This window comes from Hippopotamus amphibius, chromosome 14 (genome assembly GCF_030028045.1).
Source record: "Hippopotamus amphibius kiboko isolate mHipAmp2 chromosome 14, mHipAmp2.hap2, whole genome shotgun sequence".
NCBI classification, from domain to species: domain Eukaryota; kingdom Metazoa; phylum Chordata; class Mammalia; order Artiodactyla; family Hippopotamidae; genus Hippopotamus; species Hippopotamus amphibius.
This window is the reverse complement of record NC_080199.1, coordinates 39,966,683-39,987,223: the sequence shown is the minus strand read 5'-3', so window position 1 is coordinate 39,987,223 and position 20,541 is coordinate 39,966,683. Positions and strand designations below refer to the sequence as shown.

The following is a 20,541-nucleotide window of genomic DNA, read 5'->3' as shown; positions in this document are numbered from 1 at the left end:
CAGATACAAACCTCTACATGTAAGATAGATAAACAACAGGAATTGACTGTGTAGCACAGGGAACTATGTTTGACATTTTGTAATAGTTTATAATGGAAATGAATCTGAATATACATATATGTATATGTATAGCTGAATCACTTTATTGTATACCTGAAACTAACCAAATACTGTAAATCAAATATACTTTGATAAAAAAGGGAAAATGGTATTTCATTTATTGAAAAAAAATTTTTAAAAGCTTAATTATGTTACAGTCAAAAATATTATGAAATGCTTTCATGTTGCCACAAGCGGGGCCAAAGAGAAAATATTAAAAATAAATCAACCAGATGCCCCTTGAGGACTTGCCTATGGATAATATTTCTTCTGAGGATATCATGATGATAGAAGTGAATAATTCCCACCTCTCTGTTGTCTCTTACAATTCCAGATGAGAAGAATCATTTGCAAATGGATGGCATTTCAAATGGGTGACACTTCAAGTGAATGATGATTTATTAGTATATACATATACTTGTTTGAGTTTATTTTTTGTTTTCCACTCTTGAAAAACTGCTGTTGAAGACATTCTTTAACTTCTTTTTAGTAAGACTGTATTAGATTACCTTATAGGTGAAATGTCTGTGCCACCTTCCAGATTCATATATTGAAATCCTAAGCCCCAATGTGATGGTATTAGGAGGTGGAGCCTTTGCTAGGTGATTTGAGGGCAAAGCCTGCATGAAAGAGATTAGTGCCCTTATAAAAGAAACCTGGAATAATTTCCTTGTCCCATCAGCCATGTGAGGATACGGTGAAAAGATGGCTGTCTGTGAATGAGAAATCAAGCTCTCAGCAGACACCAAATCTGCTGATACTTTGATCTTGGACTCCTCAGCCTCCAGAACTGTGAGAAATAAATTTCTGTTGTGCATAAGCCACTCTGTCTATGGTTTTTGTTACAGCAGCCTGAACAGACAAAGACATGTTAGTACTGAAAACTAGTAACTCCTTTTACCTGAACTCCATGAGAAGAGTGCATTCATTGCTAGTTGAACTTGGATTCAACCACGTTACTTTTTTGGCCAATGGGATGTTAGCAGGTGTGACAATAACAAGGCTTTTAATGTTTTTGCCTGCTTAGGTGTGTCATCTTACACATCTGTGACCTCTAGGAGAGCTGTAACTGAGTAGCACTTGTCCTTCAGCCTTGCTCCCAGGAGGAGCACTTTGGAGCAGAGACCCCTAAACTAAACTGCAGAGCCATAAGAAAAACAAATATCCATTGCTAGAAACTAGAAGCCTTTATTTTTTGCTTTTCTTTTCTCATATAGTAAAGCTAATACAAAAATTGAAAATGAAAATAGGAGGACTGGCATGTGTAAAAATAACATAGAATATATGGTTCTTGGATTTTGGATCAAGTGCTTGAAGTGAAAAAACTGATACCAGAGGTAGGAAAAAGAGCAATTTATTTCCTTAGTGCTAAATTATTTGGTGAAATTGTCTTATGATCTTCTAAAAGGCAGAAAACGTTCCTGATATATTTTCAATGTAGGGTTTGGAGATCTTGAGGCAAATGTTGAAATAATGAGCTGGTTGCTACCAGCTGTATTTCATAATTTACTATAAGATAGAGATAAGGTCACAAAATGTATTTGCCAGTTTGCAAACAGAATTTAGAGCAGATAGAGAAAAATCATAACTTATAGGTTTTGAAAATAAAACTCCTTTTCACCACGTAAACTATAAGTGCTATTGTGTATGATAAGGAAAAATGCAAATTAGCCGTGTTGCCCAAATGCTTTTAGTTACCATTTCTGAAAATAATTAGTTGGTGTCAAATATAGCCTTTAAGCTGGATAAAAGGATCTAAGGAAAAATGTGTTCTCACAGCAGCCTGATTTGCTCAAAGAAACTGCAAGTTAGTCTAGAGACAGAAATAATTGAAAGCATGGCTCTTGGCACATGGAATTGACTGGAATTTAAGACTTAAAAACCCAAAACCTTTATGAAAATTATATTGTCAAAAGTTCTGTCAGCCAGATTGCAAGAAACTGAAATTATTCAAATTATAAGAACTCTATCAGTCCCCAAATTTCCAAAGATGGGAGTCAGGTTGAGAGAGCTTCTCAAACTCCCCAAAGGGCATATTCTTTAATTTTTTTAATTATTTTATTTTTAACCAATTTTCCAGAATTGTCTATGGTGCATATTGCAAAAAGAAGAAACTTCCAAAGGGCAAAGTCAACTGCTGTCATAACAAAACCTGTGCCTAATGAGGGAATATTCCTTTCCTTCAGAGTGGGGATACCTTGTAACATTTGTCCAGAATTATTAAGGACCAAAGGCACTGTGTGCCTTGGGAGGCTACCAGCTCCCAGTTCTACATATTAATGCTGAGTGTGAAGGAGGGCAATACCTGATTTTTTGTGTATTTATTTGTTTGTTTTGGTTCAAAGGATTCCAGATAAAGCAGAGACTCATCAAGATTTCATAGAGATTTCAAGAACCTGGGCTTCAAACCTGATACCACGATTTTGAGAAACATTTGAGATTCTTATATTTTGCAATGCCAGAGAGACTTGAAGTAGACAGATCATGAGAATTTGAATATTATTTTAAAATATTTATTTTCTCTACTTTACTTCCATTGGCGGAATATACTCCCTAAACTCTGTTTTTGAGCTCAGTCATGTCACCTGCTTTGACCAAAGAACACATTAATAGGTGCTAAACAAACAAAGACTTTACATTTGCTTGTGTGGCATGTTTGTGCCATTTTTGTGAAAATAGATTTTCCTGAATATGTGCTTCCCTGTCAGTTAAAACCCTAGAATGAACACATATGTAGCAGATCATTTTAGTGCCTCTGTGGACTTGAACCATGAACAATAAATAGCCACTAGAGCCTGAGGCAGAGTGACCAAGCCAATTCCAAAATCAGCGATCAAAAGTAAAAATTATTGTCATTTAAATAAATATGTTCATATCTAAGAAAATTAAATATGCAGTTAAATATCTTACAAATTAGTTATGTGGTAAAATGACATAATTGAGCATCGTTTTCATGAAACTGTACTTCAATCAAATAATGCAAAAATTGTTTCCATTAATATACTTAATAATTTGGATTTTTAGAGAAATGTCTTAAAAACATCTCAACAATTTAAAAGTTCAAAACAATCATCATTGTAATCAAGTCAGTGTAAAAGGGATAGATACATTGATCAATGGAAGAGAGTAGAATCCAGACTTGGATCCACCCAAGCATAGTTCATTGTTCTTGACAAACTTTAGAAGTTTGGGAGGGGTATTTTTAAAACTGTGGCAGTTTCTATACCTAGTTCTAAGTCTACCCTTTCTGGATCATGTCCATTCTTCCTTTAAATTTTTTCTTTCATAATAATATCATAATGTTTATTTAACATATCAGCTTTATACATTTTATTGTTACCAAAATCATGGCAAATATAATTTTTATGAAAAAAATTTAAATACTTATTCATATATATATATGGATATTATATTTATGCATATGTACTGAAGTATCCTGGGAATCTCTCTTTTTATTCTCCTTGCTGGGTTCACCACAAGGTCCTTGAAGCATCCTGGTTTGACACAGACACTTTCATCATCCAATCCATCGCTTCTGAAGTTTAGATGGCAGGGTGGCCTGTTTCCCATTTGGGACAGTCTGACAAACCTTCTCTTCTGGGTTAGAAATGAAGTCATCTTAGCAACACAGAAAATTGTCAGCACAATTCATCTAAATGTATCTTGTTGTTTCTAAAACCAAGGTGGCTTTGCTTGTATTTTTTCTGAATAGATGGAGATCCAAGACATAAACTTATTTTTATTTTTGAAGGGATATCTCAATGTATCCAGGTCACTGGGCCTCCAAAAAAATGTACTGTGTAAAGAACCCATTTATTTTTATCGATTCTCACAAAATGTCATGGAATAAAGTGCTGATTTCTGGATTTCTTTTAAGGATAAGATCACTATTTGGTAGGAAAGTGTGATGTTCTTTTGGACAGCACAATGATCAATATACTTGCAAATTAAAATGTGTTAAAACTTAGAAGCAAGATGGAGAAGATGTATTACCCTCCTCTAGGTGCAAGCAAACTATTTCTGAGTATCTGGGGGAAAGTAGATGAGGAGAAAGAGAATTTCCACATCAATATTTAATAAAAACAAACAAAAACCAGTTTTACAACTAACTGTAAAATAAGTGTTTAGAATTTGATCTGTGTTTGACTTCCTCAAGTAAGGAGACAACGTCTAAATGACTAACTGAAATTGAAGTCACTTCTTGCTTAAACTGAAAATAATCCACTTTCATATTGCAAGGTCACACATTCTTGAGCATTAGGTTAATAGGTGAAATAAAGGAGATGGGTTGGTAACCACCTATGATAGTTAGCTACTAATCCAACAAAATTGCATATCCAAATGCAATATTTTACTGGCCTAAAACAACAATCCTATTGTTTCTCTTGAGTCTAAGTCCCATTGGATGTTTTTGCTGACCTTGGCCAGCCTTGATTGCTTTCTGCTTATCCCATTCACACATTTGTGGTCAGAGGGCCACAGATGGGATGACTTAGCTCTCCACCTCCTCCACGCATTTTATCCTCCTGCAGGTTCCACAGGATGTTGTCTTGGTTAGTTAGAAGAACAAAATGAGTAAAAGAGCCAGATCTACTTTTGCAATTGCTTTTCCAATCTCAACTTGGATACCATTTGCTAACATATCATTTGTCAAAACAAGTTACGTTTGTGGAACAGAGTGCCCCCCTCCCAGTGTGGCCACTGATAAAATCCATCTGCATGTTACTACTATATCTTTTGTAAATTCATCATATTGCTAGTATTTTTATCTCTATCACAGATATCTTTTTGGTTTTACTTTACTCATTTGATGGAATGTGGGAAATAGAGAAACTTCCATTTTATGTTTCTCCCCAAATGACCATCATACTTGAGTCAGGGAGTCATTATGAGGATAAGATAAAAGCTGTTTATAACTTAAGTATAGATCAAGAATTTGAGAAATGACATGAGTAGGAATTTATTAACCAATTGGACTCATTATAACATAGAATTAGGTTAAAATGCCAATTTCCACCTAAATTCCATAAGCCTTCACTCTAACTGGTAGATCACAGACACAGCCTATATTCCCAGGGATTGGTTCAGAGTCATTCTATAATTCTGAATAGGCCTGAATAGTTTCTGTTTACAAGCACATAGTTCCCATTTAACCTGTTCCAAATGCTGGGAGTCTATTGAATAGACTTGTGTTGTTTTTGTAAAGTCCTTCCTCAAGTGTACCAGATACACTTAATTCCAGTGGCTTTAGGCTTATCAGCTGAGTCATATCTCAGAATTGACTAAAAGCTCCTGACATTTTATTGTGGTAGGCCAAATCAAGCCTTGGTTTACCCAATCTATTATTTTTTATATTTAAATAGGTCAAGTAAGACTTTACTAATCAGGATTGCCATCTACATGATTCTGAGTGATTGGTTATGTATTTGGTATCATCAAAGATCTCTGTAGGTCAAGTTGTTCTTATTATCATTCTAGCTATTCTGCCTATAATGATAACTATGGAAACCTTTCCTTTAGAAGTTAAAAGCAGTGACTTGGTCTGTGACCCAATTAACACATCAATCCTATTGAAATCAAGCAGGTATTTTAATGGCAATGTCTCCCACCTTTACCTTCATTTTATAGAAGGCAATCACCATTGCACCTTCCACTGATGCTGTGCTCTCATCACCAATGTATTTATCAAAGCCATGACAAAAGGAATGCCATAGCTTTCTATCTCTATGCTTATTACTTTCTCACCCTAACCATATCAATACCCTTGTATCTCTGTTTCAGTCTTTCTATTGCTTGCATTTCTGTTGCCAGACTGTGATTTTTTTGCCCCTTTACTCCAGCACTCCAGATTTATATATTCACCTCTTTACAACTTGACTTAGATGTCCTATATGTGCCTTAAACCATTGCAGAATTTCAATTTTCAATTACATGCCCCATTAAAAAGTGAATCGGATATAATGCCATTGAATCCCAGCTTCTGCAGCAGGCTTAAGCTCGGATGCATTGCATTTATCTGAAATTTTATGTAATTGAAATGTTGGACCCATTTATGACATTATGATGATATTCTACCTTATTTTCAAAACAATACTTTTTCTCATGTCTTTACAAAAATCTTCAAACGTATAGAAAAGTTGAAATAAAAGTGTGATAAACACCTCAAAATGATCTCTTGATATTTTCTCCTGTTTCCTTTCTAATCCAATCACACCCTCCTTTAGACAGGGAACCATAAGTCAGTTTTCAGTTCAAAACTAGGTTTCATACTGGCCTCGTTACTTTATATTTGATATATGCTCCCTGAACAAACTCTCTTGCCTTGACCCTCCAAATATAGTCCTGGCCCAGTTAACCCTCAAGACCTCTATAACTAGTCCTAACCACAATAATCTTTCACTTGTTCTATTGAAATAGCCTCTGACTAGTCTCTTTACTTGCACATTAGATTCCCTCACACTGTCAGATATATTTTTGATACATAAATATAAAGCAAACCCCTATTCAAAATGCTTTCATTCCTTCACTATAAGCCTAGAAAAAAATTAAACTCCTTATCTTTACCATTCCGGCCTTAAATCCTTAAATGATATAAATACTGCATAATTGATCTCATTTTCATCCTCTTTACCCTGTTCCTTTTGTTCTAGAACAGTGGCCTGAACTCAGAGAGGAATCAGGACTCCTTAGTTCAATCCCTAGCTCTATTCCCTAATGCACTGCATAAATTTGAGTGTGTTGATCAATATCAAAACAATGCTGTACATATATATATATAATATATGTATTTATAAAATGAAGGCTTTTTTTTTTTTAATAAAATGAAGGCCTTTCAGCAGATTATTTCTAAGGCCTATATATAAGTGATGAGCAGGTTTTTAAATTTATAAATGCAAAGATTTATCAAGAAAGACCTCAAATTCCTGAAAAAAGAAACAAAGGACAAGTTGTTTTGATTTCTTCCTTTCTTTTTCTTTTTTCTTTCTTTCTTTCTTTCTTTCTTTCTTTCTTTCTTTCTTTCTTTCTTTCTTTCTTTCTTTCCTTCTTGCTTGCTTGCTTTCTTACTTTCTTGCTTTCTTTCTTTTTTCTTTCTTTTTTTTTTTTTTTGTAGAATTGCTTCCTTTCAGTAATCCGTCAATAATCAGAGTAAATGATCTTCAAGTAGGTAGAGAGTTTTATCTGTGTTATTTATCACACATATTTACTATGTATCTGTACCTGTATTCTTCTTCTTGGATGTCAGATAGGTGCAAGTTTAGTATGTGATAACCACACAAGATGAGCCCATGGAAACTAGGCATGACATCCTGATGAAAACTTTTCCAAAGCTAAGAAGATTTGGATGGAAGCGTTCAATCCCATTCTTTTTTCCTTCAGTCTCTTATTCTCTCTTTTTTCTATTCTTTTTCTGGGCTTCAACATCAGTTCCTAATGCTGTTCTCAAATCCTCTCACATGTATGCTGCCTCACATTGGTTATTTTAAAATATAACAGCTCTAATATTCAACAGCAACCGAAGTTACTCTGTACTTAAAGCCTCATGTTTACATTTTGGTTTAGGCTTCTTAAGCACATTTTTATTCTTTCTTTTACTTTTTATTGTTGTTGTCTAAATGTTTACTTGAGAATTTGGCTTTCAATTAAACTTCCTGATTAGCTCATCATGCTGATTAGGGATAATCTCTTTCCAACATTCTCTCATGTAAACACAGAGTAACAGTTCTACTTTCCAATTTGTTTCTTATTTACTGAAGTCTTATTTCTTAAGATAAGCTCCATTTTCTTATTTCTTATTATGTGATTGAATTAGTTAACTCTTCAAACAAAAGTTAAGTTTTCACTTATTTCATTTTTGGTAAAGCTGTCTAACAAGGTGACTCACACAACTGCTTGTAGATGAGTGAATTGTTTTTAACTTTTGTTTAGTGTACCACTTTTTACAATCTTCTCAGGGAAAACAATGATAAAAGCAAAAGAAATGTAAACAAAAATATTATCACTTTTCAACAAAAGTATTTTCAAGTCCCACATGCATGTCTATGGAGTAAGTCATACAAATTTAGTTTAAAAAAAATCAATGAGTTTAGTGTCAGAAAACCAAGCTCATTACAAAAATTATGTCACATAATTGCACGTGGATTAAGTGGGCCTATGCAACTGCTTTGTCATGTTTACCTTGGCAAAGCCTGTAGGTACTGATTGCAAGTGACTATACCTTTCTTAATGGCGCACGGCTAGACTATGTTTTCTATTATCCTTTGCTTTTAGGGGCAGAACCAGCTACATGATCTGCAGGGCCCAGTAAAAATGTACGTGCAGGGGCCCTTGTTAAAAAAAGTTATTAAAACTTTCAAGGTGGTAAGGGCAGAGTATTAACACAAACATAGCCCCTTGTCAGCATGCTGCTCTAAGCAACTACATAGACCATATGATTGTGAAACAAGTCTTGGTTAATTGTGGCCATCTGAGCCTAAATTATTGTTAAGGGAACATAAGCCAAAGTGGTGTGTGCATTGTTTGGTTCTGGGCTTCAAAACTTAGGTACCCTAACCCTAACCCTAACCTTAACAATAACTCTAACAATAACCTTAACCCTCACCCTACCTAGCCCCTGTGCTGCATCCAACATTACAATTAGTCTATCAGTTTTTGAGAAAAGAGCATTCTATTTTCTGTCTTTGTGCTACATTTCTCATGTAATTCCTTTTGCACTGAATGTCAGCTTCCCTTTTTTCTCATGCTGAACTTCTATTCTTACTTCAAGACCTTTTTTAAATGTCATGTCCTTTGAAAACCTCAGCTCATCAGTCTCTCACTGCTCTCTTTCTCCACAGCTTGATATACATGCCTTTTGTGTAATATTGCTCACTTGAAATTAGAATTGTATTTGTCTTCTGGACTGTGAGCTCTCAGTAGACTATCATTCTTATTAACCTTTGTATCCCCTTGACCTAACACATAGGTATGAAATGTTTAAAAACTGTACCTTTGCTGAATTATTAAAAGTTTTTATTAATAGGTAGTCAGCATATAGTCCTTTGATGTTATCTTCTAATCTCTTAAATACCTCAAATGTAAAAAACTAGAGATGAGTTCTCTCTCCTCTCTCCCAAAATGTCCATTTGCTGCAATCTAGGATAATTTGAAGAGATTTAATTCTCAAAATAACTTTAATTTATAGTGCATTATTGGACAGAGTGCTGAGAAGACAATTTATGTTAAGGTTAAGGAAGAAAAATAATACACGTTAAGTACTTTTCAAGTTCAATAAATCCTGGCATAAACTAAACATAACAGGCAACTGTAATAGAAGAAGTTCATTTAATGCATTGACATTTCATTCACACAAACAATGAGCATGAGTGATTATAAAACGTTGAATTTGTAAGTTCAGCATGTGAGAGTGTTCAATTATATTGTGTGTAATGGATCATACCTGTTATACTCCATTTCTGGCAGGAATATTTTCAAATAAGTGATTACAAATAACTGATAAAAACAAATTTATGTTGGAAAATAACTTGACTTTAACACTCATGAGTCTTTTACATTTTATGTGTTATAGTAAAAATGTACAACTTGCTGTGTCATTAACTACGGTTAAGAACAAGATAACATTCATGTCATGAGATAATGTGAAGCAGTGGAAAGAACAAGACTGAAGGGTTATAGATACTGTTTGCTTTACTCTCTGCCAATTTGTAGTTGGCTTATCATTTAGACTTCAGCCTTCTGATCTATAACTTACATAGTTGTGTCACACAATTTCTAGGAGAGAAATTTTAAACTCCTATACCATCAAAATGGGAATAAATTTCAGGATAAATGTATGGATAAGCCTTTTTTTTTTCTCGACAAAGACATTCCATAAGTTTCAGAATTTCTAAAATAGAAAATTCAGTCATACAAAAAAAATGGGTTGTGTTCTTTCACATTCTTTAGAGACTAGATTTTTATATGATTTCATTACCAGTTTATTACCGAAAGTGATTTGATTTTTTAAATGTGATTCAGAGAGAAAATTTCTTCCTTTTAATATAAATTTAAATACACACAAAGCCTTAGAGACAAATTATTAACATCCATTAAAGTCATGATTGTTCAGGTATAACAGAAACCAGTTAACTGTTGAAAAACTTCAGATCGCTTTCCTTCTGAACTCAGAGCTGGGCTCCATTTCTCAGTCTCCCTTGCAGTTAAAGGTGGAGATGTGACAGAGCCTTAGCCAATGGCTGTAGGCAAAATTTATCCACCAATTTCAGGAATGACCACTAAAAGCCTATCTTTCTCGAGTTGCCAGAGAATTGTTAATGACAAGGGAGATGTGAACAGCACTAGCTTGAAGATGACAGAATCTCTGTTAGCCTAAACCCACCACTCCCACATCACCAACAATCATGTTATACCCAAGGGCTAAATAAATATTTCTTAAATTAATGAGATGTCATGCTTTTTTAGTTATAAATACTCCTTAACAAATTCACAGTGATGCACTTGGAAGAACAACTTTTGCATTTATGATACAAAGTTGTACCCTCTTTTATATTTTGCAGGAGCAGAATTATTTAATATTTTTCACTTTTATTCTTTTTGAAATTATATTTTATCATTTTAAGTAGATTATTTAACATATCTGTTATTAACCAGAAAATCATGAAAACAAGCAAATAATACATAATATGTACTATGTCACACTGCTTATTTGTATATTGTATTACATATTTCACATTAACTAAAATACTGTTTTGTTGTTCACAAAATTTCACTGTATGTGAATTGAGCTTTAGAAAAGATGTTTTATTTCATTTTTATCTCACTTTATATTTTCAGTTTGTTACAAATATATTACTATGTCATTTTTACCTTTTGATTTAGTTATTGTACATTTTGTTTTTGCAGTTTTAAAACTTATTTGTAATATGTGATTGCTTAAAGATTTGGCTATAAGGTTATGGTCAGAGAGCATTGATAGACAAACTTATATAACAATTTATATACTTATAGAACATAAAATAAATGTTCTCTATCACTTTTTTTTACATTTTATTGAAAGAAAATGTCTTTGACAATTTGAAAAAACATTTCCCACATTTTTATAATAAAAATTATTGGATGCTTGTTAAACAGTCTCCTTCCAAGAAGAAAACACTGATTACATGATTCTTTGCCTGAGGCATAAGAATTTACAGGATAAAAAAGAAACTCCAGAATTTTCATTATCAAAAATGTTTGAGTAACTGTGCTTAAATATTTTTCTTTATTTTTAAAGTTGATTGTTACTACATTGAAAAAATCAAAATCACTTAAAATAAAATGATGCCAATTCAATAGAGGAAGGATAATATTTTCAACAAATGGTGCTATGATAATTGGATGTCAACAGTAAAAAAAAAAAAAAAAAAAAGAACCTCAAACTTAACCTCACACCTTATAAAATAAGAACTCAAAATGCATCACAGGCTTAAATTTAAAATGTAAAAATGATTATTTTTTTAGAAAAAAATGAAATAGAAAATCTTCAAGATCTAGAGCTAGGCAAAAGTGTTCTCACACTTGACACCAAGATCATGATAAAATAAATCTCATCAAAACTAAGAAAATATTTTATCTGTGAAAGACTCTGCTCAGAGAATGAAAAGATAAGTGATACATTGGGAATACATATTTTCAAACCATATAACTGACAAGTGACTAATACCTGTACTATATAAAGAAATCTCAAAACGAATAGCAAAAACAACAAACAATCCATTGAATAAAAAAGGAAAATATATGAACATACATTTCACCAAAGTGGATATACAGGTGGCAAACAACTATATGAAAAGATGTTCAACATAATTAACAATTAGGGAAATGTAAATTAAAATCATGGTGAGCTATCACTAAACACTTGTAACAATGGCTAAAATAAAAATAGTGACAACAACAATTGCTAGTAAGGATGTGAAGAAGCTGGATTTCCCACACTTTGCTGGTAGGAATTTAAAATGGTACAAAGACAACCCACAGAATGGGAGAAAACATTCACAAATGATGTGACCAACAAGGGATTAGTCTCCAAAATTTACAAACAGCTTATGCAGCTCAATACCAAAAATACAAAAAACAAAAAAAAATCAAAAAATGGGCAGAAGACCTAAGTAGACATTTCTCCAAAGAAGACATATGGGTGGCCAAGAGGTACATTAACAGATACTCAACATCACTAATTATTAGATAAATGCAAATCAAAATTACAATGAGATATCACCTCACACTGGTCAGAATGGCCATCATCAAAAAATCTACAAACAATAAATGCTAGAGAGGGTGTGGAAAGAAGGAAACCCTCCTACAATGTTGGTGGGAATGTAAATTGGTACAGCTACTATGGAGAAAAGCATGGAGTTTCCTTAAAAATCTAAAAATAGAGCTACCATATGATCCTGCAAACCCACTATTTGTCATATATTGGGAGAAAAACATGGTTCAAAAGGATACATGCACCCCAATGTTCATTGCAGCACTGTTTACAATAACCAAGACATGGAAGCAACATAAATGTCCATCTACAGAAGAATGGATAAAGAAGATGTGGTACATATATACAAAGGAATATTATTCAACCATTAAAAAGAATGGAATAATGCCATTTGCAGCAACATGGATGGACCTGGAGATTGTCATACTAAGTGAAGTAAGTCAGACAGAAAAAAAAAAACACAAATATCATATGATACTGCTTATATGTGGGGCAAAAAGATACAAATGAACTTATTTACAAAACAGAAACAGACTTACAGACATAGAGAATGAACTTATGGTTACCAGAGGGAATTGTGGGGAGGGGGAGGGATAGATTGGGGGGTCTAGGATTGACATATACTCACTTCTGCATTTTTTTTAGCTCTTTATTGGAATATACTTCCTTTACACTCTTGTACCAGCCTTTGAGGTACACAAAAGTCAATCAGCTGTATTTATACATATATCCCCATATGCCCTCCCTCCTGCAACTCCCCCCACCCTCCCCATCCCAGCACTCCAAGGCATCACCCATCATTGAGTTGATCTCCCTTTGTTATACAGCAAATTCCCACTAGCTATCTATTTCACAGTTGGTAGTGTATGTCTATGCTAATCTCTTACTTTCTCCCAGCTTCCCCTTCACTCCCCACCACCCCAACCTCATATCCTCCAGTCCATTCACTGCACCTGCATCCTTATTCTTGTCTTGTCACTGGGTTTATCAGTACTTTCTTTTTCTTTTAGATTTTTTATATATGAGTTAGCATACAGTATTTGTTTTTCTTTTTCTGGCTTATTTCACTCTGTATGACAGAATCTAGGTCTACCCACCTCATTACATACAGCTCCATTTCATTCATTTTTATAGCTGAGTAATATTCCATTGTATATATATGCCACATCTTTTTTATCCATTCATCTGTTGATGGGCATTTAGGTTGCTTCCATGTCCTGGCTATTGGAAATAGTGCTGCAATAAATATTATGGTACATGTTTCTTTTAGGATTATGGTTTTCTCTGGGTATATGCCCAGGAGTGGGATTACTGGATCATATGGTAGTTCTATTTTTCGTTTTTTAAGGAACCTCCAAACTGCTTTACAGAGTGGCTGTAACAGCCTACATTCTCACCAACAGTGCAGGAGAGTTCCTTTTTCTCCACACCCTCTCCAACATTTATTGTTTGTAGATTTTTTGATGATGGCCATTCTGACTGGTGTGAGGTGATACTTCATTGTGGCTTTGACTTGCATTTCTCTGATAATGAGTGATGTTGAGCATCTTTTCATGTGTTTGTTGGCCATCTGTATGTCTTCTTTGGAGAAATGTCTATTTGGGTCTTCCACCCATTTGTGGATTGGGTTATTTGCTTTTTTGGTATTAAGCTGCATGAGCTGCTTGTACATTTTAGAGATTAATCCTTTGTCTATTGCTTCATATTTTCTCCCATTCTGATGGTTGCATTCTTGTCTGGTTTATGGTTTCTTTCATTGTGCAAATGCTTTTAAGTTTCATTAGGCCTCATTTGTTTATTCTTGATTTTATTTTGATGATTCTAGGAGGTGGGTCAAAAAGGATCTTCCTTTGATGGATGTCATAGACTGTCCTGCCTATGTTTTCCTCTAGGAGTTTTACAGTGTCTGGCCTTACATGTAGGTCTTTAATCCATTTGGAGTTTATTTTTGTGTATGGTGTTAGGAAGTGTTCTAATTTCATTCTTTTACATGTAGCTGTTCAATTTTCCCAACACCACTTATTGAAGAGGCTATCTTTTTTCCATTGTATATTTGTGCCTCCTTTGTCAAAGATAAGGTGCCCATATGTTCTTGGGCTTACCTCTGAGTTCTCTATTCTATTCCATTCATCTTCCTTTCTATTTTTGTGCCAGTACCATACTGTCTTGATCACTATGGCCTTGTAGTATAGTTTGAAGTCAGGAAGCCTGATTCCACCAAATCCATCTTTCCTTCTCAAGATGGCTTTGGCTACTCAAGGTCTTTTGCATTTCCATACAAATTGTGAGATTTCTTGTTCTAGTTCTGTGAAAAATGCCATTGGTAATTTGATCAGGATTGCATTGAATCTGTAAATTGCTTTGGGTAGTACAGTCATTTTCACAATGTTGATTCTTCCAATCCAAGAATATGATATGCCCCTCCATCTGTTTGTGTCGTCTTTGTATTCTTTCATCAGTGTCTTATACTTTTCTGCATACAGATATTTTGCCTCCTTAGGCAGGTTTATTCCTAGATGTTTTATTCTTTTTGTTGCTATGGTAAATGGGAGACTTTCCTTAAATCCTCTTTCTATTCTATTGTTGTTAGTGTATAGGAATGCAAGAGACTTCTGCGTATTAATTTTGTACCCTGCTACTTTACTAAACTCATCAATTAGTGCTAGCAGTTTTCTGGTAGAGTCTTTAGGGTTTTCTATATATAATATCATGTCATCTGCAAAGAGGGACAATTTTACTTCTTCTTTTCCAATTTGGATTCCTATTATTTCTTTTTCTTCTCTGATTGCTGTGGCCAAAACTTCCAAAACTATGTTGAATAATAGTGGTGAGAGTGGACACCCTTGTCTTGCTCCTGTTCTTAGAGGGAATGCTTTCAGTTTTTCCCCATTGAGAACTATGTAGGCTTTTTGTTTCTCATATATGGCTTTTATTATGTTGAGGTAATTTCCTTCTATGCCCATTTTCTGGAGAGCTTTTATCATAAATGGATGTTGAACTTTGTCAAAAGCTTTTCCTGCATCTATTGAGATGATCATATGGTTTTCATCCTTCAGTTTGTTGATATGATGTATCACACCAATTGATTTGCATATATTGAAGAATCCTTGCATCCCATGGATAAACCCCACTTGATCATGGTGTATGATCTTTTTCATGTGCTGTTGGATTCTGTTAGCTAGTATTTTATTGAGGATTTTTGCATCTATATTCATCAGTGATATTGGTCTGTAGTTTTCTTTTTTTGTGACATCTTTGCCTGGTTTTCATATCAGGGTGATGGTGGCCTCGTAGAATGAGTTAGGGAGTGTTCCTCCTTCTGCTATATTTTGGAAGAGTTAGAGAAGGATAGGTGATAGCTTTACTCTAAATGTTTGATAGAATTCTCCTGTGAATCAATCTGGCCCTGGCCTTTTGTTTGTTGGGAGATTTTTAATCACTGCCTCAATTTCTGTACTTGTGATCTATCTGTTCATAGTCTCTATTTCTTCCTGGTTCAATCTTGGAAGATGGCATTTTTCTAAGAATGTATCCATTTCTTCCAGGTTATCCAATTGATTGGCATATAGTTGCTTGTAGTAGTCTCTCATGATCTTTTGTCTTTCTGAGATGTCCATTGTTACTTCTCCTTTTTCATTTCTATTGATTTGTGTCTTCTCCCTTTCTTTCCTGATGACTCTGGCTAATGGTTTATCAATTTTGTTTATCTTCTCAAAGAACCAGCTTTTAGTTTCATTGATCTTTGCTATTGTTTCCTTCCTTTCTTTTTCATTTATTTCTGATCTGATCTTTATGATTTCTTTCCTTCTGCTCACTTTAGGGTTTCTTTGTTCTTCTTTCTCTAATTGTTTTAGGTGTAAGTTTAAGTTGTTTATTCAATATTTTTCTTCTTTCTTTAGGTATTGCTATAAACTTCCCTCTTAGAACTGCTTTTGCTGTGTCCCATAGGTTTCGGGTTGTGTTTTCATTGTCATTTTTTTCTAGATATTTTTAAATTTCTTCTTTTATTTCTTTAATGATTTCTTGTTTGTTTAATTGTGTATTGTTTAGCCTCCATATGTTTGTATTTTTTGCAGTTTTTTTCCTGTAATTGATATCTAGTCTCATGGCGTTGTGGTCTGAGAAGATGCTTGATATCATTTCAATTTTCTTGAATTTTCCGAGGTTTGATTTGTGACCCAAGATGTGACCTATCCTGTAAAATGTTCCATGTGCACTTGAGAAGAAAGTGTATTCTGTCATTTTTGGATGGAATGTCCTATAAATATCAATTAATTCAAGATGGTCTAATGTGTCATTTAAAGCTTGTGTGTCCTTATTTATTTTGTGTTTGGATCATCTGTCCATTGATGCAAGTGGGGTGTTCAAGTCTCCCACTATTATTGTGTTACTGTTGATTTCCCCTTTTCTGGCTGTTAGCATTTGCCTTGTATATTGAGGGTCCCCCATACTGGGTGCATATATATTTACAATTGTGATATGTTCTTCTTGGATGGATCCCTTGATCATTATGTAGTGTCCTTCCTTGTCTCTTGTAATAGTCTTTACTTTCAAGTCTAATTTGTCTGATGTGAGTATTGTTACTCCAGCTTTCTTTTGACTTCCATTTGCATGGAATATCTTTTTCCATTCCTTTCCTTTCAGTCTATATTTATCCCTTGGTCTGAAGTGGATTTCTTGTAGGCAGCATATAGAAGAGAAGGGTCTTGTTTTTGTATCCATTCAGCCAGTCTGTGTCTTTTGGCTGGAACATTTAATCCATCTACATTTAAGGTGATTATTGATATGTGTGTTCTGATTACCATTTTCTTAATTGTTTTGGGTTTGTTTTTGTAGGTCTTTTCCTTCTCTTGTGTTTCCTGCTTAGAGAAGTTCCTTTAGCAATGTCGTAAGGCTGGTTTGGTGGTGCTGAATTCTCTTAACTTTTGTTTGTCTGTAAAGCTTTTGATTTCTCCATCGAATCTGAATGAGATTCTTGCTGGGTAGAGTGTTCTTGGCTGTAGGTTTTTCTCTTTCAGGACCTTCAGTATATCCTGCCATTCCCTTCTGGCCTGAAGAGGTTATGCGGAAAGGTCAGCTGTTATCCTTATGGGTTTTCCCTTATATGTTATTTGTTGCTTTTTTCTTACTGCTTTTAATATTTTTTCCTTGTGTTTAATTGTCATTAGTTTGATTAATATGTGCCTTGGTGTATTTCTCCTTAGGTTTATTCTGTATGGGACTCTCTGTTCTTCTTGGACTTGGTTAATTATTTCCTTTCCCATGTTGGGGAAGTTTTCCAGTATAATCTCTTCAAATATTTCCTCAGACCCTTTCTTGTTTTCTTCTTCTTCTGGCATGCCTATGATTTGAATGTTGGTGTGCTTAATGTTATCATTGAGGCCTCTGAGACTGTCTTCCAATCTTTTTATTCTTTTTTTCATTTGATAAAATCTGATACCCAATCATGATGCAAAACTCTCAGCAAACTAGAAGTAGAAGAGAACACTCTCAACTTGACAAAGAATATCTACATAAAACTTACAGTGAATATCATACTTAATGGTGAGAAACTAGAACCTTTCCCATTAAGAATAGGTACAACACAAACCTGTCCCTTCACACTTATTTTCAACATCATACTGGAATTTCCAACTAATACAATGTCAAAAAAAAAGAAAAGAAATTAAAGGCATACAGACTTGGAAAGAAGAAATAAAACTGCCTTTATTTCCATTTGACATAATCAACTATAAAATCTGAAAGTACTGTCCAAAAAAAAAAAAAAAAGAAAAGAAAGAAAAAGAAAAAACCTTTTAGCACTTATAGAAGGTTTCAAGATACAAGTTTAACATACAAAAGTCAATTTCTTTCCTATCTGTCAGCAATAAAAGAATGGAATCTGAATTTAAAAATCATACTACTTACATTAGCACTCCCCAAAATTAAATACTTAGACATAAATCTAACAAAATATGTATAAGATCTATATGAAGAAAACTAAAGAAACTGTGATGAATGAAATCAAAGAACTGAAGAGATATTTCATGTGCAATGATAGGAATATTCAATATTGTCAAGATGTCAGTTCTTCCCAACTTGTTCTATAGATTCAGTGAACCTTAATCACAATCCCAGGAAATTATTTTATGGATATCAAAAAGCTAATTCTAGGCCAGCGCCTGGCTCCCTCCTCACCCTGCCCCTCACGCATGACGCTCCCGCCCAGGCCCCGCCTCCCCCTTACCCAAGGAACCGGAAATGGAGAGCGTGGGTTGAAGGTCACACTGTAGGGGATAGACCTGTAAAGACTGATGTTGCCTGAGAAAGAAGCCCTTAGGAGGAAAAGGAAAGGAAAGGAGTCAGGAATGGCTTTTTCTAAGGGTCAGTTGACATTGAATGATGTGGTCATCAAATTCTCTCAGGAGGAGTGGGAATGCCTGGACTCTGCTCAGAGGGCCTTGTACAGGGATGTGATGTTGGAGACCTACAGGAACCTGATCACTGTGGATATCTCTCATATACATGTGATCAAGACATTATAACTAAAATCAAACACTGGTAGAGGTGGAGTATTCCAAACATTGATGTTGGGAAGATTTGAAAGCCAGGGAGTCAAACGTTTTTACCTCTGGGAAATTCAGGAAAATATGTATGACCATGGTTGTCAGTGGAGAGATGATGGAAAAATTACAAAATTTTTCTATATCCCATAACCAAGATGTCATTGATAGGAGTCCATGTTGTGGAAAACATGCAAAAAACAAGCCTATTGGAAATAGACTTGTGTTAAGATTTCAGGATGAACTGCATATGTTTAAACATAAACAGAAAATTGATGAACGTAATAAAGCTGTTAAGAGTAGCAACAGTAGTTACTCATTTTCACCACTTCATAGAATTTCTCCTCCTGTCCAAACCAAAATTTCGTATATATATGGGAGTAACTTTATGCATCCTTCAATACTGACACAAGACCAGAACCCACACAGGGAAATATGTTACAAGTGTAATGAGTGTGGCAAAACCTTTCATCAGGGTTCACATCTCAGGAGTCATCAGAGGAGCCATATAAGAAAGAAATTGCCTAAATGTGATATATGTGACAAATTCTTTTGCTGAAATTCATACCTTGTAATTCATCAAAGAGTTCATACTGGAGAGAAACCTTACAAATGTAATGAGTGTGGCAAGGTCTTTAGCACAAAAGGAAATCTTTCAATTCATCAGAGAATTCATACTGGAGAGAAACCTTACAAATGCAGCGAGTGTGGCAAAACCTTTCCTGTCAGCTCATACCTCAAAAAACATCAGATCATCCACATTAAAGAGAAATTATATAAATGTGATATGTGTGGCAAAGTCTATCATCGAGTCTATCCCTTCAACATCATCAGGAAATTCATACTGGAGAGAAAACTTACAGATGTAGATTTTGTGGGAAAACCTTTCTTCATGGCATGGATCTCAGGAAACATGAGATCATTCATCCAGGAGCAAAGGTATATAAACGTGATGTATGTGACAAAGTCTATGGTCAAAAATCATACCTTAAATGTCATCTGAGAATTCATACTGGAGAGAAACCTTACAAATGTAATTTGTGTGGGAAAACCTTTATTTTTAGAGCAGGCCTCAGGAAACATGAGGTGACCCATACAGGAGTAAAACCATATAAATGTGATGTATGTGGCACAGGCTTTAATCAAAAATCAGCTCTTGTGAATCATCAGAAAATTCATACTGGAGAGAAACCTCACAAATGTGATGAGTGTGGCAAGTTCTTTCGTCAGAAGTCAGTGCTTAGAAGGAATCAACGAATTCATACTGGACAGAAACCTCACAAATGTAATGAGTGTGGGAAGTTCTTTCGTGAGAAGCCAGCCCTTAGAAGCCATCAATGAATTCATATGGGAGTAAAACCTTACAAATGTAATGAATGAGTGTGGCAAAGTCTGTAGTCAATGTCCAACCCTATTAAGTCATTGGAGAATACATAATAGTAAGCACTGTTACAAACATAATGAGTATGGCAAATTCTTCATTGTACTTTCAAGCCTAAGTTAATATCATCAGGTAATTCACATTGGTGAGAGACTTTAATAATGTTCTGATGTGACAATGCTTTTAGCAGGTGTCCCCATCTTAGGCTTTATTAGAAAATTCATTATGGATAGAAACCAGGTAAATGTAATTATTGTGTCCTGTCCTTTAAACAA

At 34.5% G+C, this 20,541-nt stretch overlaps 1 protein-coding gene across 1 annotated transcript; it reads left to right on the top strand.

Moving 5' to 3' along the window:
* Positions 1-19,782: 19,782 nt before the first annotated feature.
* Positions 19,783-20,226, top strand: LOC130835565 (zinc finger protein 525-like). Its single transcript, XM_057707196.1, has one exon. The coding sequence runs from the start codon at positions 19,783-19,785 to the stop codon at positions 20,224-20,226; it is 444 nt and encodes a 147-aa protein (XP_057563179.1).
* Positions 20,227-20,541: the final 315 nt, after the last annotated feature.